Source organism: Halictus rubicundus, chromosome 5 (assembly GCF_050948215.1).
Source record: "Halictus rubicundus isolate RS-2024b chromosome 5, iyHalRubi1_principal, whole genome shotgun sequence".
Taxonomy (NCBI): domain Eukaryota; kingdom Metazoa; phylum Arthropoda; class Insecta; order Hymenoptera; family Halictidae; genus Halictus; species Halictus rubicundus.
In genome coordinates, this window is record NC_135153.1 from 2414353 (window position 1) to 2437898 (window position 23546).

The following is a 23546-nucleotide window of genomic DNA, read 5'->3' on the forward strand; positions in this document are numbered from 1 at the left end:
ATTTGCAGGAAAGATGGCAAACTGTCCATGATAATGATGGAGATTATATAATAAATTAAGAAATGAAAACTTGAATTTACTACAGTTTGTTTTAGACTTCAAAATAATTTATTACTTATGGGTCACCCTAATATAACAGTATTTTCTCGAATGGAATTCCCTCTAAATATTTCGCGCAGTAATTAGGACATGGTTTCGGATGTTTCTTCAGTTTTCAGAATTACGACACAGTTTTATTCGTGAAATTGGAACCGCCACGGTGACAATAGTCCTGTTACAAAACCGAATGAGCTAACCGTCCTAGAAAGTGTTATTTATCCGATCTTTTGCGTCAGCTAACGTACCGTGGCGTGTCCAACGCAAAAACGCGAAGCCACCGAGCTATCACAAGAAGCATCGCTAACCGGCTTGTCAAATACCGCAGATGTATTTCCAAACAGAAGTTTTGAAACAATAGCGGAACTTTCGTTCCGTTCGATCGCAAAAACTGCATCGAGGTCCGATACAGTTTCCCGGTGTATGTTTAGTTCTTTCGGTACGTTCGAATTTTATTGGATCGACATTAATTTGAAAATGTCCAATTGTATCTATTAACCCACGCAGGTTGCCTTACGCATGCAGGAAAATTTTTAATACCTAAACGTGTTGTAAAAAATTCCATATACTTTCTACTGCATTTTTCAATCGATCTTTTACTTTTCTAAAATGAAGAGCTATTATTTACCAATATTATCGCCTTTTTTCACCTGAGAACAATATTTATATTTGAATGAAAAAAGGTGGACAATTTTTGGACCGTTTTCTTGATTTTCGCCTAAAGGGTTAATATACTTCGGGTTATTTAATTAATGAAAATTGGATGTATCCCATTAACGATAAGCTTGCCATAACGGCAATTATTGAAATTATAAGGATCTTTCAACAAAATCTTAAAGTGCATTTTTTTCATTTTTTTTTAAGGCAACACTTGCATTTTGAACGCTCGGCAGTTTGTGCTGACATTTTGTTAATGTCGATGCTATCCTATAAATATTGGAATCGATTGTGTTTTATTTTTCAATCGGGCTCGAATTTGCACGAACATCGTATGTGTGTTTGAACATTGTGTTGAACTAATCGGTGAGGAAAGCAACGCAATATTTGTAAACAAAAATGTTTATTACAGTATTCAACGAGGAAGAGGAAGATAGTATCAAAACATCGACATGGGTCTCAAAAATACATATATTTCAATCAAACACAAAGTTCAACGTAGCACGACGCTTAACAAACATAACAATCCGCGTGAACAAAAAAGGGCCCGTTGGGCTTAATGGCCCTTTTTGAATCCCCACGACTTGTGGTCGTCGTGTCCCCCCTTCTTGCCATGCTTGGAATGATGCTCGTGATGCTCATCGTGGCCGTCGGAGCTCTTGTGTCCCTTATGATCGTGATGATGATGTCCCTTCTCGAAGTGTCCCTTCTTTCCGTAATGATCCTCGTGCTCGCCTTCGTCGTGATGGCCCTTCTTGAAGTGGCCGCCCTTCTTGTGGCCGTAATCGTGATGATGACCGCCATGATCCTCGTGGTGTCCGGAGTCATGGTGTTCGTCGAAGAACTCCTTGTCCTTCTTGAACTCGTCTACTTTGTGGACCTCGTGGTGTCCCTTGGTGCTGTGTCCCTTTCCATAGTGGCCGTCCTCGTGGAACTTGTGTCCCTTCTCGCCCTTCTCACCCTTGTGATGCTCGGCGTAGTATCCGTCATCGTGATGATGGTTCTTCTTGTGGCCTTCCTCCTCGTCGTAGTAGCCTTTGTGCTCGTCTTTGTCGTGATGGCCCTTGTCACCTTTCTCGTGATGGTGCGACGACTTGTAACCTTTCTCGCCCTTGTCGCCATGTTTATTATGGTGGTCGGAATGGTGCTCCTCACCGCCGCCCTTCTCGTGATGGTGATGAGACGCCGCTGCCTCCATGTCGCCATCTTGCTTGCCGATTTCCCGGGCCGCTGTCAGACATTGACAGGCGACGTAGGTCGCGAAAAGCAGTATCACCAGGCGGGACTTCATGGTTCGACGGGATCGGTGTTCGTTGGTACCGAAACGTTCGGCGCCGACGCTGCGTTCGGTATGATTAATCCGGTGACCACGCTCGGATTTTATATCGAACGGGGAAAAATCGGCGTTAAGGAAGCAGGGCTCTTTCCTGGCTCTTTAGCGGGACGTTGCGAAAGTAGCGTCTCCTTAACCCGCTTAGCCCGCGATTCGTCGGTTCCAGCCGATCCGGCACCGTCAATCGAAACCGTTACGCAACCCGATCGAAATCGCCGGCTCTCTCGCGGGATCTGTTCTGCCCGGTGTGCAAACGATAATCTCGCTCTTTTTCGGTTTTTCTGTCGGCTGTGTGTCGTTACGTAACGGTCGTAACGCGATTTCGACTATCGTAACGCGACCCGACGCGACGGTCAAAGCTTCGACTCGTAATTAGGCTCTCCGATCAAAGAAGTAACTCGTAGCAATTTGCCCGGCGTACGAGCTTTCGGTGTCCGATCGAGTTTTTTTATCTGTCAACTACGATGAACGTATCGACTCGATCGAAACTTCTCGCCGATCTTCTAATTCGACGATAGCGAAGACTTTAATGAAATTTCTCCGTGCCACGCGTTGCAGTACAGAATCGTCGGTCTGTTTCCGATGAAAACCGATCGCGTCGTATTTATTGACGCGAACGCGTGTCATCGACCGCAGCACAAATCGCCGTTGCTTCTTTTATGGAACTCTCGACACGGTTGTTGGTCTCCATGTCGAACGCTCGTGAAAGGTAATCATGCCGCGCGTAATCGTCTACATTTTCCCGCGTCGACGACATTTCGCGCGGTGAGTCCCGACAAAACTCGCGATAAAAATCACGTTCAGGTTTAATTGACGAAAGTGAGACGCCGATTGCGCAAAGAAATTCGGTGAACGGTGAAAACTAAATTTTTCACCCGATCGAAGAACGGTCCGATCGTTTTGTAACGCGCCGACCGCGGTGCTCTACCGGCTGCAAATTGATTGACTTTTTTCGGCAAAAAAGACAATTGCCTATCGGCGCCGTGTGTCTGCCGCGACGCAACGTCCGTTCGCGTCACAGTCACCGTCAATTGGAAAGGGGTGTTTAGATCGAGAAAAAAAAAACGTGTTCATCGCGATCGTCCCCGTCTCACCTGGTCTCACCTTCGCGCGACGAAACGGACCTGAGCGGGCCGAGTTTACGAAATATTGATCCCCTGTATCAACTCGATGGAGCAGCTAGGAGGAACGAAAGCGATTACGTAGAGATCACGCCGGTATCACGACTGGTATATAAGGTTTGCGTTGAATTGACATGATCAGTCGGTAGCACTGGTTGGTCCACAAAGTATCAGTATGACCAGAAGTTTGTGGCTCTGCCTCGGCTTGGCCGTGGCTTGCACGTGCGTCTCCTTGGCCTCGGCTAAACAGTTGAGGAGCAAGAGGGACCTCGAGGTGGCGGCCAGCCACCATGGTGGCGGCGGTGGTGGCGGAGGTGGTGGTGGCGGTAGCGGTCACGAAAGCGGCGGTGGTCACGAGCATCATGGCAGCCATCACGAGGAACACGGTGAAAAAGGGGAGAAGGGCTACAAGAACCACCATCACCACGACCATGGGGATCACGGTCATTACGGTAAGGACCACGACGAAGGACACCATGGGGAGCATGGTGGACACAAGAAGGGCCACCACGACGAGCACGAAGAGCACGGAAGCCACCACGAGCACGAGGACGGACACAAGGGCTCGAAGTACGGGCACAAGAAGGGCCACAAGAAGGGAGAAAAAACCCACGGCTATCATCACAAGGCTCACAAAGATGAGTACCATAAGGAACACAAGTTTTACGATGATTACCACAAGGGTGGACACCATGAGAAACACGGGAATCATCATGGACACCATGAAAGCAGCGACGGCCACCACAAGAAGGGCGGCCATCATCATTCCGGACATCATAGCGATCATCACGGCAAGAAGGGACACTTCGATAAGGGACACTACGACGACGACCACAAAGGTTTCCAGGGCAAACATGGATACGACGAACACCACGCGCATCACGAGGATTATGGCAACAAACATGAACACCATGGAGGAAAATCTCACGGATACTCCAGCGGAGGCGGACATGGAGGTGGCGGTGGAGGTGGTGGTCACGGAGGCGGTGGAGGTGGTGGTCACGGAGGCGGTGGTCATGGGGGACATCATCGACGTTAGAAGAGAACCGATGAGAATTTGTTTTGATTCGTTGCCGTATTTGTTTTTTATTTTGTCGTTAATTAATTTTAGACATTATATTGGAATTTGTCACGTTTGATGTTTTCATTTCGATGATTAAAATACTTGAACTAAATCACTTCTTCCACGTTGAACTCAACCCCACCCGTACGTTTTAGGATATAAGTATAGAAAGCTCCGGCACATTGAAGGACTAATTATACCAAATGCTATAAAATGAAATTTTCTTCATTATTAAAGATTACACAAAGTTCAACATTATATAATGTTTGATATTAGATCTGCTACCTAAACACTACACTGAAAACTACAAACAAAGTAAAATATAAAGACCAAATTATGGAAAGTCTTATTCCAAATATCTCCTTAAATAATAATTTGTTGACATAAATGGCTTAATACTTTTTTATAGAGAATATCGAGCTGCATCGATTGCAGCATTAAAAAATAGACAATTCCATAGCAAAGGGCATATCACCTTCACGCGACCTCTACGCGTCCTATGAAGAAATTATTTACACCAAACTGTGACCTCCTCAAAACGACTATCTAAACTATTTTTCTATCTAAACTGTTTTTCTATATATCATATAGTATTCTAGGTTATCTAAACTATTTTACTTTAGGTTACCAAACTATTTTTCTACATATCATATACAGGGTTATCCGTTTTTAAACGGCCAAACGTCAACCAGCTATAGAGGACCCCAAATGGAACAACTTTCACCCCTAACACTTTTTTTGATTCGAAGTTATTTCATTCAGTCTCCACGGCGTGCCCCATGTCAAAAAAAACCAAGATCCAAAGGTCATACAAAAAAGTTGACTTAATAAAAAAGATGCCCCTATTTATTTTAAACCAAACAAAGGAAAAATCATCAAGATACATAATTGCAGTCCTAATATATTTAATCTTAAGTGAACGCAAAAAATGAAGGGTTTTTGCAATTATCTAAAAATCAAGACCGAATCAAAAAAAGTGTTACGGGTGAAAGTTGTTCCATGTGGGGTCCTCTATAGCTGGTTGACGTTTGGCCGTTTAAAAACGGATGACCTGTATAGACTGCGGATCTATATACAAAATACAAATTTTTTACCTAAATTGCAACAAACTGAAGTGAAATAGACATTTTTTTCTTATTATGTTCAGCAGATTGAAAATAATATAATAGTATGTTTACATTTTCTTAATATTTTTGCTACTCAAAATTACACCTACTAATTTTTGTAAACAATGCATAAAATCCGTAGTCTAATCATATATTAGAGGAACTCATAAGTAATCAATTATTTTGAAATCTAAAACAAACTCTGTAGTAAATTCAAGTTTTTATTTCTTAATTTATTATACAGGGTGGCCCACATAACTCTGAACAGCTCAATATCTTGAAAACTGTGCCATCGATTTTAAAGTTCTTAGTCTTAAATTGCATGGAACTGAAGGGCCTTTCTGACTACATAAACGTGAAGTGGCCTCCCTTCCCCTTTAACGGGGGAGGGGAGGTACCTTTGTAATTTTAAATGGAACCCCCTATAAAATGTTATATATTTAGATTCTACCGGAAAAAACAAGTCAATTTTGTCTGAAACATTTTTTTGTCAGATACTTCCATGATGAGATATAACAGTTTGAAGTTTCGAGTTGCAGGTACTTGAAGCGCTCGGAAATAGCGTCATGGAATTACACGCGCTTGAGTCCTTCGCTTATTCATGAAGAAACACAAACAATAATTTTTACAATTCTTGAGTTTGACTCACTTATCTATGAAAACGTTTTCAGTTTAGAGCTGTTATTCAAGCAGTAACATTGTGATTATGGCTACTTTTGACATAGAAGTGAATATGTTATTAACGTTAGGCGAATGCCAAAAAAATTATCGGCGTGCAGCAGTGATGTTTTTTGAACGTTATGGGATCAAAAAATGTCATGCAACATTTCATAATTTAGAAAAGCGGCTTCGCGAGCACGGTGAATTGTGTAAAAAAATTCGCAATAAACCTAAAGCTGTCACCAATGAAAATATTAGTCAACGTACACTTGCACAAACATCACATATAAGTCGTTCATCAATTCAACGAATTTTGAAACGGCAAAAGTATCATCCATATCACATGGTTTTATCACAAGAGCTTTCGATAGCAGATTACGATCACCGCGTAAGATTTTGTGAGTGGCTGCAGGGTGTTGTGGAAAATGACTTTTTGTGCAAAATACTTTTTTCCGATGAGGCCACTTTTATGAATTCAGGGCATGTAAATAGACATAATCTGCATTATTGGGCCGTGGAAAACCCAAATTGGATGCGATGGGTTCCCTTTCAACATCGATGGTCTTTAAATGTTTGGTGTAGCCTAATAGGAGATTTTGTGATTGGACCTTATTTTTTTCAAGAAACTGTAACATCTGCAAGTTATTGTGATTTCTTAAAAAATCATTTGCCTGCGCTTTTGGAAGATGTGCCACTGCACGTTAGAAGAGAAATGTGGTTCCAACAAGACGGCGCTCCTCCACATTTTGCAATCATCACCAGGCAATTTTTGAACGAAAAATTTGGGAACAAATGGATAGGTCGTGGGGGACCTCGTCAATGGCCTCCTCGATCCCCCGATCTAACACCATTAGATTTTTTCTTATGGGGATATGTAAAGGACAAAGTTATGTTTGAACCACCGACGACAAAAGAGGATATGAAACAAAGAATACGTGACGCTTGCGCTTCAGTGTCTCCCGAAATGTTAAAAAATGTTAGAACAACTTTGATGTTTCGAGTAAATAAATGTTTACAAGCCCGTGGTGGACATTTTGAACATTTAATTTAAAGTACATTTTGTTTCTTCACGAATAAGCAAAGGACTCAAGCGCGTATTATTCCATAACGCTATTTCCGAGCGCTTCAAGTACCTACAACTCGAAACTTCAAACTGTTATATCTCATCATGGAAGTACGTGGCAAAAAAATGTTTCAGACAAAATTGACTTGTTTTTTCCTGCAGAATCTAAATATGTAACATTTTATAGGGGGTTCTATTTAAAATTATAAAGGTACCTCCCCTCCCCCGTTAAAAGGGAAGGGAGGCCACTTCACGTTTATGTAGTCAGAAAGGCCCTACAGTTCCATGCAATTTAAGACTAAGAACTTTAAAATCGATGGCATAGTTTTCGAGATATTGAGCTGTTCAGAGTTATGTGGGCCACCCTGTATAATCTCCATCATTATCATGGACAGTTTGCCATCTTTCCTGCAAATTTTCAATCCCCCTCTTATAGAAATCCAGGGTTCGTGAAGAAAAATATGACTCAAGGTGTCACCTTACATCTTCTACAGAAGTGAATGTTTTATTACTTAAATAATGCTCCAGAGATCTGGAAAAATGATAGTCAGAGGGAGCAATATCCGGTGAGTACGGGGGGTGCGGTAAGCCTTCCATTGCAATTCTTTGATTTTTTCCTGAGTGAGTTTCGCTGTGCGGGACCGGGCATTGTCAATTTGCAGTATTACAGCTTTCCTGTGGACTAAAGATGCCCTCTTTTTCAATAGTTCTGAATACAGCCGTTGTAATTTGCTGACAATACAACTCAGCAGTAACTGTTTCTCCAGGTTTCAACAACACAAAGTGAATTATGCCACGACAGTCCCACCGAATGCACAGTAACACCTTTCTAAGTGATACGCTAGGTTTAGGGGTTGATATTGCGGTTTGATTTGCAGAAAGCCATTGCTTGGAACACTTTATGTTATCGTAAAGAATCCATTTTTCATCTCCGGTAACGATTCTGCTAAGAAATGGATCTCTACGAAATCTGGATAGCAATGAAGTGGAAATTGATCGACGAATATTCTTGTTGGTCCCAGATAATTGATGCGGTACCCATATTCCTTGCCTATATGCCTTTCCCATTTCGTGTAGGTGCCATTGTATAGTTGACCATGTGGACCGAAAGCTTCTCGATAATTCTTGTATACTTAATTTTGGATCAGCTTCCACTAGAAATTTTAGGGTGTCATTATCAAATTCAACTGGTCGTCCATTTCGAGGCCCGTCATAATTACCAGCAGCAAACCTTCTGAACCAACGTTGATACTTGTTGACCTTCAATACATCTCCATAAACATCGCAAATTTTCTTTGTTGTTACCGTTGCATTAAATCCCGCATGAAAATGAAAAAGTATGCAATGACGAATATGATCCTCGGAAGGTACGGACGCCGCCATTTTATTACAGGGTTAGAAAAAAATTTGAACACAGGCTGCTTTACCGAAAACTGTAAATGAATATGTGTTTCCTCTTCAAGGATCAGTGCAGAACTAAAGGCAAATCAAATTTTTTGCAAATAATTGTTTACTTATGGGTACCCCTAATAGTATTCAAGAAATTGTCATTTAAAACCGGCCACCCTGTACAGAAGCCGACCGCATATATTCTTTCACAAACAGTCGACTAGTACCACTGCGAATCCAAACACACGTATCCGTCCCCTATTGGAAGCGGAGACCGGGCCAACGGCAAATTAAAGAAAACCGATATGTTTACCGTACGTGAAGCTCTCGCGGTGTTGATAGTCCTGGCAATTTTGGCGGCGGATGGGTTCACGTCGATCATAAATTACTGGAACCTGGAAATCGCGGGCTTCTCTCGTTCTAACCATTACGGCAAGATCGGTCGAGGCAATCGCCACTCTGATCACGAAAATCGACACGGTGGTCGCGATAAAAGTGGCTACAACAGCCAGCACAACTTTCAGAATTTTAACAGACCTCGCCAGACAGAGACCGACAGCATTGGCTGCTACGACGAAGATAGCAGACGTACAAAGTCGACAGACAAACCGTCATTCAGAATCATTTTTGGATTTAAGTTTGTTTCTATGGGATTATTCATGGAACATTATTTTTAAAATTTTTATAGAAGTCTTACAAATTTTCCGTAGGGTCCGAAGTATTGACACAATGCTCGTTGGATGGAAGATCTAGGATTACAATAACAACGGTAAAAATTCGGTTCTTTGATTTTTATGTGAATTGTCAAGGTCATCTTCATAAGTGACCTCTAGAAGTTTTTGCTGTCACTGTTGTTGAAAATTGATTAATACTTCATGCAGAAAGTAAGGTGAAAATGTAGGCTTACGTGCGAATCAGATTTGAGATTATAATTGTTTTGTTTCGCAGTAACAGTAATGGGTTCTTACAATGATTTAAATTGAAATATTTCCTGAACTATCAACTTTTCGATATAAGTAGATTAATGCTTTTTTATAACTAATGTCGAGCTGCATTCGTCGATGTATTACGAAGTACAGCATTCTATTTAAAAAATCGAAGTTGACCTTCATATGACCGTTACGCGTCCACTCACGAAAAAACTAATGATACCGAAATATGCCGCACTCGTCACCGTTCAAATTTTCTCTGACACATTTTTTGCTATGAATTATAATAGCGAGAAAATCGAGATGTCAAAATCGGGCGGGACCCTCTATATATAAATTTGAAAAGTGTAGAGTTAAACAGAATGTCGATGACTATTATCAAGGTTTACAAAAGCTATCAGTCACTTTAACAATTTGCACGTTTTCGTGATCAAAAGCGATGTCTCCATCCACCGCACGTATTGGTATGTATCGAACACTCTAGACACTAATACATTCGCATGTAATTAGAGATTCACGTACGATACACGTACAAGTTTGCATAATATGCTGTTTATAATATACAGGGTGTCCGATTTGAAGTTTCGCATGCAGTTGTTTCCCAACATATAACACATTTCAAAGAATGTTTCGAATAAAACCTACCCTGTTTACGGGAGCACTTTTTATATTAGTCACAAATCTTCTGTAGGTGAACACAATTTCGAAATTTCAAGGTGACCTTTTTGTATACGAAACCGTAGATATTTTTATTCGCGTAGGATTGTAACTCTTCCCATGACGAATTCATTGACCTATAACGCGTTAATCTTAGAAGGTCATTCAAGGTCATTCAATCCTTCTTAAGACTTACCTTCGCGTTAAACGGTCTCGAAGGTGTTCAGTATCTTCGGTATTCAAAAAGGTAACATCAATACAATGATTTATTCTACCCCTAAATTCCACTAATCACTGCGAAATGAGCATTCTTGTTCTACTAAGATTTTTCTAACCACATAACATAACTTTTTCTTGCGGAATCGTATAAAAGGACTTCAGCTAGAGGACCTGCCAATGATATACATGATACTGATGTTTGCAGCTGTGTGTACAATATAATTGTGTGCTATCTTTTTGTCGCTGATTATACCTTTCACTCGCAGCAGCGGTAACAGAACGTGCCCACAATAAACGGCGAACATTTCCAAAGATGGCGCGCAGTGAAAACATAAAGAAGGGTCCACCGAAGGTAAGCAATGAAAGAAGAATAATTTCCAGCGCTGGGAAAGCGTTGATACGTAACTCATAAAAACTTTCCCACCGTACTGGATGGCGGGGGAACGAAGTAATAAAACGGCGTACACGTGTTCGCCCGGGCGTTGTTTAACATTTCAACGCATCATAATAAATTTTTACGTTTCTCCGGGTTCCTTTGAAACGGGCCGGCTCGTCTCGCGCGTATCGTCGCGTCGCAGAAGCGCGCGCGCGCGCGGGTGCGAGCGTATACGAATGTAAACACACGCGCACGAACACACCCGCAAACACAAACACACACACACACATATTTCTCCCGTTTTTCCATTTTCTTCTCGCGCTCGCTGCGTTTTCGCTTTATCGCGCCGCGTGTGTCCCGGACTCGCTAGCGCGCGCCACGTACCGGCGACGGATACAAGGGATGAAAGGAGAGTCAGGGATGCGGGGTTGCTGCCGGGTATGGAACGGGTGGTGCAGCGAGAACGAGAAGAGTTGCAGGCGCATTCAGCGCGGCGCGGGTTTGATTAACGATTCCGCCCTCTGCAAATGAAATTGCCGTGGCCATTTGTGGGTCTATCTAGACTGGATTCCGGAGCGCTGGACACGGATTAACGGTGCTTTATACGCTTCTTTTAGGGCATGCCGGGACGGTTGCAGCCGTTCGCGATCACGGTTACCCATTCTCGGGCCGGAGATTGCGTACAAGCAAGCGCTTCTACTTGAAATTCCCTGGTGTGTGACAATTCCGCGCCACGGCCAGCTTCCGACCTAGCCTCTCCCTTCGGCTTCGCAGCCCTCGACCGGGCGTTCCATGGCCATTGTTCCATTCCGTGATGCACGTACGTGTGGCTGGCTTAATTAATCTAATTGGAGAGGTCGCGCGACTGGCAAAAGAAAAGAAGGAACGCCGGCCGACCGAGTGCTGGAAGAAGCATACGCGTACACCGGTCGCGTGTTAAAGAGGCCAGAAGCATCCCAACCCCTGCATCCCTCTTCCCCCACCAGCCCTCCTCACCACGGGGACGGGAGAGGGGGCTTTGATCGATCTCGCAATAATACTGTCGTTTGGCCAAATTAATGAGAGCACTCGAGCCACCGCACCGCCGCGGTGCTCGTCTCCGGCGAAGAGACCGTCATGTCAGCACGATGGGGAACAACGAGAAAAATTAACCGGGTCTTTCGCCCTGCAACCAGGGTACTCGACGCACGCCGGGTAGTTCGCTGGAGGCTGAGAGATTCTCGTCGTGATACGCCTGTTTCGAGACAGCGCGTTATCGATAACTTATTGATGCTGGGGATGCGGTTCTTCATCGGAGTTATTGATTTACAGCCAGTCGAGAGGTCTCTGTTTTAACACTGAAACAAAAACGAACTGCGTCAATGTGACACTATATCAAGACTCTTACACTAAAAAATGTTTTATCTGAAGAGCCAAGGCTAGTCGCGAGACTTTTGCAGAGTCAGCAGGTCGGTAACTGCTGTATAATTTCCGTTCACAGCCTTCAGCCACTGACTTAAGATCCATCTTGACCTTGATCCGACGGGTCCTAAGTCTGTGATTAAACTTGTCACATTTTTTGCTCTGTATTATCGATATTATGAATTCTGATGCCGGAAACGTGCTTCAAGTTTTTGGCTTTATTTCGCAGAGAATCAAGACAAAATATAGCTCAATTTGTAGCTGGAGATATTTTCTAGTGCGCGCTGCTCTCGATTTCATCCAGAAAACTCATCCAATGGCATAAAAATGCTTGGATTCTAACGCTTATATTATCAAATATCTGCATAATCTCGTCAGCTCATCACCAGCGCGCGGTAGATTGAACCTTCCTCTTTCGAATGAGCCCTTTCCCAGCGAAAAATATTCTCATATAAGGACGAAAAGTTGAGGCACGTAAAACCATTTTTCGCCTATTTTTATCGGTAACCTCGTCACTCTACCTTATCGCGAATCTACGGAGTCTTGGCTCTTAATTGTTAATGTTTACGGATTAGGCTAACTTCGGCTTAACAGCAGACAGCGAACTGGCACTAATTCGATCAAGTCCTCGCAATTGATAGACACATCATTGACATAGCTTGTGTTTTAAACGTTCTCGCATATTGTTTAAAATAACGAAGATATTTCAGGTGAACAATATTTAAGGGAATAATTGAGAATCAAGAGAAGAAACAGAAATGAGTTTGACAATAACTAAGTGCGACGTTTATAAACCTGAAAAATTACAAGTATAATTTTAATAAATTCATTATTCATATAAATCCTGCATAAAGTTTCACGAGGGGCGAATGCCCACTATCCCCGTTACAATGCGTCTTTGTTTACGACATCTAAGTACGCCGCAATTGCGTAGTTGATCGCAACAGTTGAATCAAAATGACCCGGAAAACGTAGTCGGAGTAATACTCTGATATTAACGTTTGTGTTGTAAGTATAATAATTTTTGCAAAGTCAAATTGTTATATTTAACGCGAGTCTCCCTCACAAGGATTCTGGGTACAAAAACTCGGATCAAACCGCCAGCAGTTAGTACAGTGATATCTCTATATACGTCGCCAAGGCCTGGATGATAAACGTCGCGGAATTATCCCTACTACCGCGGGGTATACTCCGTGAGGGGGCATGAAGCTCGAGAGACCTTGGACACCGAGGAGTATAAACAAAATACGGCTCGGATGTCTCCTGCACGATACACGACGCTGGCAAGACCCGTGTTGTTGACATATATCGAGAATTCACTTTATACCGCGGTGTCGCCAGATTAGGACTTGTCTTCCACTCTACCCTTCCCCCTTCCACGACGCTAATGGCCTGGTCACGTGACGCGTTTTCTCTCTGTCGTACATGTGTCGCGATGTCATGTGACTAATCCGGTACTGGCAGAGAGAGGGTAACTTTTTCCACTTATTCGAGTGAATTCCCCTGATCTGGCGACTCTGTATAGCGCAGCGTTCCGCAGTTATCGCGCACCAGACGCATAGAATTAGCGAGCCAGCCGAAATGTCCGGGCGGTCTGACTTATTAATTCCCCAGATATTGCGGGGATGTCGCGACTGGATAATTCGCAGGGGAAGCCTGAAGGTGCGAGCTCGCCGCGATACTCGCTAACCGGTTTTGTTTTACTGAAATTGAGTCGCGAGCGAAGCTGCTAATAGAGTTTACGCCGGCACGCAGGTAGAAGGAGAACTTACAATTACTATGCGAGTCCAGGACAATGGGAAGCATTTAAATTAAAGGGAACGCGTAAATTCTGGCCGCGACGGACAAAAAGGCGCATTCAGAATACGTTAATATAGTATACGGACCATGTGTACGGACGGTGTCGCGCGCGTGTCGCACATGTAGCTCCCGGAATGAAATTTGGAAATTAGCTGGCGAGAGTGTGCGACAGATTTTCATCTGGTAATCAATTGAAGAGTTCGCTGCAATAAGAAGTCAGCAGCAATTCGAATCATTGGAGTAAATTAACAAAAAACCATTAACACTGGGCTCCGTGTCAAAGTTACTAAAAGTTGATCGACAACTAAGATTCATGTTAATGAATTATTACAGATCCAGAATCAATGCAACTTTTTTTTTAAATTGAATCGACAGAAATTGAGTAATCAAACGACTCTGACACTATGGGTCAAAATAGACCCGGGCACCGCGATCAAAGATGAAAAACCTGTGAGTCACAAAAAGTAACGGCTCCCAGCATTTTTCATTTTCACTATGACATACTCTCGGGTACCAAGGAAATTGTTATGATACCTCTGTCATGATAATACATAATTTTAAAGGGCGGCAAGCACAGACACAATGCATGGAAAAATTTTCAACGAAATTAATCGACATGATAATCAATTAATCCTGTATTAGCCGAGGAACGTTCGAGAAAATATTCGCGAGAGACCGAAATAATAAATAAGCCACGTACTTCCAGTCTCTTGGTAGAAATTACACGATAAGACTGCGCAAGCAAACCTTTGATATTGTATTCCCGCCGGATTAAGTGCCTCGAGTGCGCTTGTGTTGTTTGCGTATCCGTGTTCATGTATTATTCCATAAGTCTGGCTGTTGTTGTGTACACACGCATGCTCTACAATCGTCTAATTAAAAGGGAGACCGGAGAAAGTTGACACATTCTTCAGTTTTTCGTTCGTGCAATTTTTATTTCAGTTAACTACGAAAAAAGAGTATGCGAAAATGATCTTGGAACCTTCTTCTTTATATATGGTAAGCGAAACTTTTTAGAATAATACGTACACAGTAAGCTATAAAATATTTACTCGATTAATGCAAAGGGTATCAACTTTCCTCGGGGTGGTGCAAAAATATATTAAATATATAAAATATTTTGTTGCTACTCTTGAGAACTATTTTTATTTTTCATATTTTAGTTATATCGCTTGCACAATATTATACAGGGCGGGCACCCAAAACAGGCCACTCGGTTATTGTTGGTGATAGAAATGGGTCAGACGAAACTTTATAGGTAAACGCGTAGAGGACATATGAAGGTCAACTCCATTTTTTAAACTATAATGATATACCTTTCTATGTACCATCTAGTAAGGCGTTTTAAGACGCTTACAGTGACCTACGACTCAGGATTATTCAAGATTGTTGAAGGTCAACCGCGATGGAAAACATTCTACTTTACTACTGCAGAAACGATAAAGATTGAATAACAATTACCCACGCCAGCATACACAGCGAGCCTTAAATATCTAGCCAAAAATGTGCCACATCTACACAGTGTACAGATAATTTAATTGTTCCAACTTTCTACATCAACTACAGCGACTCCCACTAATATTCGGACGCATTTAAAAATCACATAACTTTGTCAATGTTGGACTATACTACTTGATTTTTTTTGAGAAGTTAGAACAATTGGTTCGCTACATAACGTGAAAAAAAAGTTTGATTAAAATTGCAATTGGTCGAAATTGTACAGAAAGTATTAAAAGTTGTATTTTGCAACTTTTTTATATGGGCTTATATTAAAAATTTAAAAAGTACGTTTTGCACATCTGTATCAATTATACATATTCTGAATATTTCATCTAAATCGGTCAACGTTGCAATGAGTTACGTTAGTTTAACGATGAAAACTTAGGGATGAAAGTCGCAGAATTTTGGCCTTTTCAGGGAATTTCGCCCTTATGTGATCATTTCGAAACATGTGTAGCTCATTATAACGTTGACCGATTTTTATGAAATTCTCAGAATATGTATAATTCATACAGATCTACAAATCGTACTTTCTAAATTTTCAATGTACGTCCTCATGAAGAAGTTGCAAAATACAACTTTTAGTATTTTCTTTGCAATTTCGACCAATTGCAATTTTCATAGAAATTTTTTTTTCGCTTTTTATAGCAAACCAATTGTGCTAACGTTTTAAGAAAATCCAAGCTGTATGGTGCAATGTTAACAAAGTTATACGATTTTTAAATGCCTCCGAATATTAGTGGGAGTCACTGTACACCTTTGTCTGTGGCAGATCGATCGTCGCGCGACCAACAGAATATCCTCCATCGAAAATGTGAACCTTCCGCGTTGCAGTCGGTATGAAATGATTCGTTGAAATTAAAATTTTATCAATTATTATAAATCTCTTGGGCGAACGTGAAAGCGACTGATCGGGAAAAATTCGCGATCGCTTTAATACGTAAAAAGCAATTTGAAAAAGTGCTCTTTTAATCAAAGCCTTTGATTAAATTCGATAAAATGATTGCCGCCCTTTAAATCGCGATAGTTCTAAATGAAATTCCACCGGACAACGCGAAACGCTGTGCAATGAAGAACGTTTTATTATACGACGGAGCACAAACGGCCGATTTATCGAGGATCGCATAAATAGGAAATTTGTTCGGATTACTGGGCGACAACGATCCTCGGCAAACGATTCAAAGCGTTACGTGCTCGCGTGTTTTTCCACCTGCCCGATTCTCGATTGCTTATCCAATTTCGCCGAGCATGACACGCGTTGTCCTATGCTTTCGCGCCATTACGTAGACGCTGCTGCCCGCGCGCGACACCGACTAAACGCCGCGCCGGTTGTGTCCTGTAAATTCTAGCACGTGTCCGCAACGGTACAAGCGTTGCGCCGGTCGGCAGGTGTAAATAAAGCCCTCGAAGGTGTGGGAACATGGGAGGCCGACAGCCGGATAGGCAAATAGAAAGAAACGCGATGGAAACGCGAGCGCAAACAACAGCAACGCCATTAATACGCGGATCAAGGAAAATTGGTAAAATACGTCGCCGCTCGGTGCGAACGCTCAGAAAAATTCTGCGATGGTAGGTACGGTAGAACTCCGTTTAGGTATGTCAGCTGGGAGACCAGTTCATAGAACTCGGACGATCATATAATAGGTGTCCATCTATTATCCACACAACTTATGACTTTCAAATAATTGAATTTACATTCGCAAAATTGAATACAATCGTATGAGTATAATTCCACTGCAGATTTCTGTGCAGCTGAAACGGATCCACGTGTGCAATAAATATGTGAGATATATGCAGGAGGTGTAGAAATAATATGCTAACATTATGCAGGACATTAGTATACAATATGTATAATATATGTATAGTATATGTGTAGTCACTGTGAAAATCGTACAATGTGTATCTGTCAATGAAATAATAATAATAATAAACTTTTCATCTTATTCATAATATCTAGGAGACCAATTTTTTTTATAAAGGCAGAAGAAGGTAGTTTACGTTAGGCTTGTCTAAATAACCTTTCCGGTAAGTGACCGAATTACTGAGTGGGTACCAATTACTGTGCCTATATTAATTAAGCCCGAATTAAAAAATGTTGTAATATTCATTAGGCTTTAAAAATAAGTAGAATTAATATAGGCGCAGTAATTGGTACCCCCAGGGTAATTGCGTCCTTTACCTTACGACTTGTAGAAAAAGCAAAATAGAAAAATGTGACAACCATGCCCGGTCTCCCCTATGTAGACAACGCGGAAAATCGCGATAGTGTAAACAGTACGTAGGGAACACGGAAAATCACGATCGAGTAAACAGCACGCAGAGAACCCGGTAAATCACGATGGAGAACACAGCAAACCGCGATCGAGAATACGAAATATCACGAACACGAACATCGCGAAATAGTACACTCGAATTCACGTCAAACGCGACTTTGTGCAAATCCGTCTGTTGAGTTTGGAACATACATAGCTTGTTGCCACAATCACTCACCTCATTTCAACGAGGCGTTGTGATCTGTTGGATTGTTTGTATCGGTGGAGTTGATACGAATGAGTGACAACGGAGCGTACAGCGAGTGTGAGGTGTGAGAGTTGGCAGCGCTCAGGTTGGAGGTTAGGATCGCCGCGTGTGTGCGATATTGTGTGTCTAAGAGAATTGTGGGTTCGTATCGAGTGTTCCGTTTATGCATCATTTATCTTTTATAATTGGACCGGTATTAAACAAATAGTGCGTTCTACACTTACCAAACTCATCTTTTGTCATCATTCACTTCGCCAGTGCTTCTCATTGTCAGTATCGTCGCAAGCCGGAAAACCCGAATTTACGATCCCACGAAATTCTGCATACGTATCGCAATAATCGAGGCCACTACGTAGAGGTTATGTTAAATTCTGGTGATGATAAAAATTTCATAAAACTGTTTTAAATACATGACTGTAGTCTCTCAATTTTAGGACATCGAAGCTTTTATAAATGCGTATCCACATGTCAAAATATTTCGAAACGACATGCTCGCACAATTTTAATTGCTCCGGATGGTACTTCGTCGTATAATAAAATGAAAATTCTGCTGTCGAAGTTTACATGCGACACGTTAATGCGTGCATAATGTCTCAACGTGTAAAATCCAAAAGAGATTACCGAAATTGGCCCTCCAAAATTCATTACAACGGTCCCGGTTGCTGAGCCGTAAAATGAAACTCGCGAAGCAAATCAATCGGCGAGATTCGTTAATACTCAGACAACATTGTTACACCTCGGATACGCAATGTGAATCGCGTGCAGCCGGCGTAAACAAATTAGAGACATCGGATCCGACCCCGGCCGTACCGTATAAATGCACAGCTTATATTATAATTGAATAACGCAATTACATGCGGCTTGGCCTAGCGAAAATCCATCGAGCATGTGTTATTTATCTGCAAATTTAACCGCGTTAACTCGCAATACGCGTTTCCGTCGAGCGGCGCATTAATATCCGGAAATCAATTGAATCGGTACCACGGCCGATTAAGCTCTAGCACTGGCGTATTACTGACTTTCTCAGTGCGCGATTGAAATCATATACGGTAGCTCGCGAAAGTGGTCGAGCGCTTTTTGCTATTGAAACTTTGAACAAAAAATATATATATATGTATTAGGTCATGCTATGAAACGTTTCCGTTTCTTGACACCAACTTTGACAGTGAAATAATACCTTTCCCATAACTTCTGCCCATCCATTGGTCAATACATATTTCTATTCCATCTTCAAGAATATTTTTATTCGATCAAAACAGCTTTCCATACATTTCACGAATATTTTTAACAATGCCTTTAACCGCAATTTTTTAAATTCCAACAACATGCGATATCCTTAATTTTCATTTTCTGACATTTTTTAAATAGAAAATATTAAATTACTTGTGAACTATTTGATATATTATATATACTTATTAATTGTGATGGGTTTACTTTCGTTATGTTTTCGTTATTTAATAAAATGTCCTGAATTAAATGCTATCCATTTATCCAGAGGGGTAACTCCTCACCGTAATAATAATTACTGTGCCATTAAGCTAACTTGTTAATTTATGAATGAATTAATGAATTATGTTCAAAATTTATATTGATTCTCAAACTCCTTCTTTATATTAGAATATTTTTTGAAGTTAAAAATGAATTATTTCTGATCAATATTCCACAATAATATAATTAGAATAAAAATTCCTCTATTTCTTAGGTTTTACCGCTCGTTAAAAGCGCATTAATAGGGACAGACACATTAATGAGAACAAGTGCCCTAGTAATGTATGGTATAACTACCACAATACTAATTACCACTCAATACTCGTATTAATACTCAACAGAAATTCCAATCTGAATTTTCTTTTGTCCGCCAGTGTAGAGCATTGGCTGTGTTATTTACGAGTACACTAGTATTAGTGAAGCGTAAAATAAAATGAAAGATTGAGAGTGTCCGTGTTCGCAAGTACGCACGACTGCTGCAACATCCACGGTGCACCGGAAGCGTGTTCATTTTGCGCGTAGCAACGGCGGAAACAGCATTCGTATTCCACGGAACCGAGTTCAACTTAACCCAGCGAGCACCCTCGCAACATTAAAAAATCCTGGGGGTCTTACCCGTAACATGAAATCATGTTTCATAAATATTTTCGTACGCGAAAACAACGACTGCATCCGTCGCGAAAAAATTAGAGAAACACATGTAAGCTAATTAACATTTTGTAGGACCTTCCACGTGCGACGAAATTTTATGGAAAATTATTCTATGCGCCGTAGTTCTTGCTGCGCGCTTATAATGAACAAGTTGAACCGGGGAAACCGAAGCATTTTTGTAAGGGGAAATCTGATGGTTAATGTTTTCCCGGTTGAGTGATATGAATGTTATGAGACAAGCATGAGTCGAGAATAAACTTACATGCGTCGAGGTAGGAAAGGTAAAAAGAGAGCAGATCGATGTGTAATTCTTTCTTCTTCATTTTTTTTTTTCGACGCTGCTAAACCAGTCTGTACGTGTACATAGTGTATTTATACAGAGCATAATACATGGATCGACGATACATTATTCCGCCGCCGCTTTGGATAAACTTAAGACTGACAGCTGTGAAATATTTGAGGCGCTAGACGCGGAGGAGTGTAAGTAACGTTCCATTATAGCTATTGTGATAGATTGCGGACACACTGCATAATAGACACAATGTTCAAAGGAAAGGCAGCGTTACATAAATAATAACAGGAGAGCGTTAGAAGAAACGTTGTCGGCAGTCTCGTTTCACGCATCAGAAAATCGAATCGAGAGGCGCGACGATCGTTCCGTTTTATAAAAACGATAGTTTATTATCCATCTCTTAACCAACTAGCAACAACGCGGTTACGAATCGCTCAACATTGGACTGTCGCAAAACAGGATACTTAACAACATTTAGAATATAACACTGAGGAAGATCCATCTTTCGCAGCCCGTTCTTAGCCTTGGCCATATCTGCTCAGCCCTTGTGTCCCTTATTGTACCCAAACTTCTTCCCAGAATGGTGATCACCCTTCTTGCCAAACGAATCATGATGGCTGTAATGCTCGTCGTGGCCATGTTTCCCGTGATGACCCTTGTGCTGCTCGTCGAGATGTCCTTTATCGTGATGTCCCTTTTTCCCGTGATGGTCCTCGTGGTAACCGGAGTGTTGGTGTCCGTCTTTCTTGTGGCCGCCCTCTTTCTTCTCGTGGTGTCCATGAAAGTCCCCGTGCTTCTTGTGATGTCCACCTTTGTGGTAGTCGTCGTAGAACTTGTGCTCCTTGTGGTACTCATCCTTGTGGAACTTGTTGTGGTAGCCTTTGGTCTTGTGGCCCTTCTTGTGTCCCTTCTTCTCGCCGAACTTGCCACCCTTGTGGCCCTTCTCTCCTTCATGGTGCTCCCCGTATTTCTCGTGCTCGTCATGGTGGCCCTTCTTCTGGCCACCGTGTTCCTCGTGGTGGCCGGAGTCGTGGTGCTTGTCGTGCTCACCTTTGTCGTTCTTGTCGTGATGATGATGGCTCTTGTAGCCTTTCTCGCCCTTCGCCCCGTGTTCCTCGTGGTGGTCCGCGTGATGATTCTCGCCGCCGCCGGACTCCTGGTGATGACCGTGATGACCCGAAGCAGCCGTCTCCAGGTCACCGGAAGAGTGGTCGGTCGCGGTACCGGAAGTCGCCACCGGAACTAACTGGTGACCGTTCGTTTCCCCCGGTTCGACCTCCCGACGACCACGGTGCACGCTCAATTCTCGCGCGTAACACGCCTGCTGCAACAGCAGGCAGAAGACGAGGGGACACGCGAGCCGGAGCATCATCTCGATCTGGTCTCGATCATCCGACTGATGACCAACACCGCCAGAAGGATACTTAAATATCCATGGTTCGACTGTTCCGTCACGGGGTCGGCTTGTCTCCACCGATTCCACTTTCATTCGCGCGACCGCAAGCCTTCCTCGATCGCCCGACTGCGTGGGGAGGACCTTTCACACTTTCTCGCAATTGTAATGAAATGCTCCATTGTTTTTTTTTTTTTTGATCTAGGCAATTTGCGGGCAAGGTACTCTGCGTGCCTCACAAGAAGTCCTCTGGCAGGAATGCGGCTTTAAGCTGTACGATTGGGTCATTCCACAGGAACTTTCGGTTCTAGCTGAATTATTGGCTAAAATGTGTGACGTAAAAGCCTAACCATTGGGTGCGACCCCTCTTGCCCCAGGTGCCGTCAAGGACTTCTTATGAGGCAGGACAGTACAGTGAATTCTCGATATATGTCAAGAACACGGGTGTTGCCAGCGTCGTGTATCGTCCAGGAGACTTACCCGAGCCGTGTTATGTTTATACTCCTCGGCGTCCGATGCCACACGAGTTCTTGGCCTCTCACAGGGTACAGTGAATTCTCGTTACGAGTCTGTTGGATTATTAGCAATAATAATGCAATTGCCAACAGAGCAAAAATAAATTACGTTGTCCATGAGAAACACTGTAGCTTTCTCTATCTTAGAATAACAGACCAGATGTCATCGGGCCCATAGGCCTGGTATTTGTCGTACCCGAGGGCCAGGGCAATAAACGATGCAGGCCTGGGTTTTTCCCTTATTTCAAGTGGACGAAAGATTTCTCTTTCGCCCCTGCTTTTTCTTTTCTTCACTTCGAGTCCGTTAGCCGAACTGGATACATCGTCTTTCCGCGCTGTTTAATAAAACAGCTATAGAAAGAATTCTCCAGTGAAGTCGATTATTTAAATACCCAATCCTAATAGAGTCAGTGCCAACCTTACAATGTAGAGTCAGTGGAACTACCCATATCACCGCGGTGGGGGGCCGAAGCTCGAGAGCCGTCTCTCGAACTACGTGCAACATTGTATCGGAGGAAGACGTTTTCTCAGTCTTCTTGTCACTATCGGTTAGTAGTCATGCGCTTATGACTTATAGACGGATGTGACTCTTAGGTTTCCACCGTGCTTTGTGTATTTCAAATGCGACACTCGACGAGAACCTCAGATTTCGTCTAAGAGTCAGTCGCCAGAATCACGCAACTGACTCGTAACGAGAATTCACTGTATACCCCGCGGTAGTGGGGATAATTCCGCGAAGTTTATCATCCAGGCCTTGGCAACATATATAGAGAAATCACTGTAGTTAGACGTCGGTCGATTGGTGGATCGATGGTTCTCGAAAGCGTTGATCAAGTAACGCGCGAAGCCGGTAGAGAAAGAACGATGATTGGAGAGGGTTCGAATGGTTTAAAAGCATTATTTTACCTGAAGATGTCAATTCGGCCCGAAAGCAGGCTTCTGGTTTTAATCATAATTTTTCTGGTTGAACTAGAGAGAGTTCTCCAAGTTCATAAAAAATATACAAAACTGTTATGTATTAATTTTACGAAAGAAAACATATTACTTTTGAAGAAAATAAAGCTAAAATTACTTTATACCCCTACCTTTACATCCCAGATATGTTTTTACCCCATTCTTGTACACTGCACTTGTAAGAAAATCATTCCTCACAAAAAAGTTTCTACATTTTGGACAAAATAAAAATGTCGACTTTTGGCCAGCTGTTAGGCCAGCTCTTAGCGTCAAAGCAGCAACAAAGTGCTTGTACCCTAATTTCTCAATTCTCGAATGTTCCAGAGAATTGTTGAACGGCAACTAGACAATACGTATCCCTAA

General features: G+C 42.3%; 4 protein-coding genes across 4 annotated transcripts in view; 1 reads left to right on the top strand and 3 right to left on the bottom strand.

The window, feature by feature from the left end:
* Positions 1–8487, bottom strand: part of LOC143354611 (uncharacterized) — a 66754-nt gene extending 58267 nt beyond the window's left edge. The window contains exon 1 of the mRNA XM_076788865.1: positions 8320–8487. Coding sequence (XP_076644980.1) covers positions 8320–8482 — 163 coding nt within the window. The 5' untranslated portion in view covers positions 8483–8487. The remainder of the gene's footprint in view (positions 1–8319) is intronic.
* LOC143354620 (uncharacterized) lies at positions 1310–2092 on the bottom strand. Its single transcript, XM_076788873.1, has one exon. It carries the CDS (start codon positions 2042–2044, stop codon positions 1310–1312), a length of 735 nt encoding a protein of 244 aa, XP_076644988.1. The 5' UTR covers positions 2045–2092.
* On the top strand, positions 3383–4246 carry LOC143354582 (uncharacterized). The gene has a single exon (XM_076788834.1). It carries the CDS (start codon positions 3383–3385, stop codon positions 4244–4246), a length of 864 nt encoding a protein of 287 aa, XP_076644949.1.
* A 12372-nt stretch (positions 8488–20859) lies between the features above and the next one.
* Positions 20860–21690, bottom strand: LOC143354621 (uncharacterized). Its single transcript, XM_076788874.1, has one exon. The coding sequence runs from the start codon at positions 21688–21690 to the stop codon at positions 20860–20862; it is 831 nt and encodes a 276-aa protein (XP_076644989.1).
* Positions 21691–23546: the final 1856 nt, after the last annotated feature.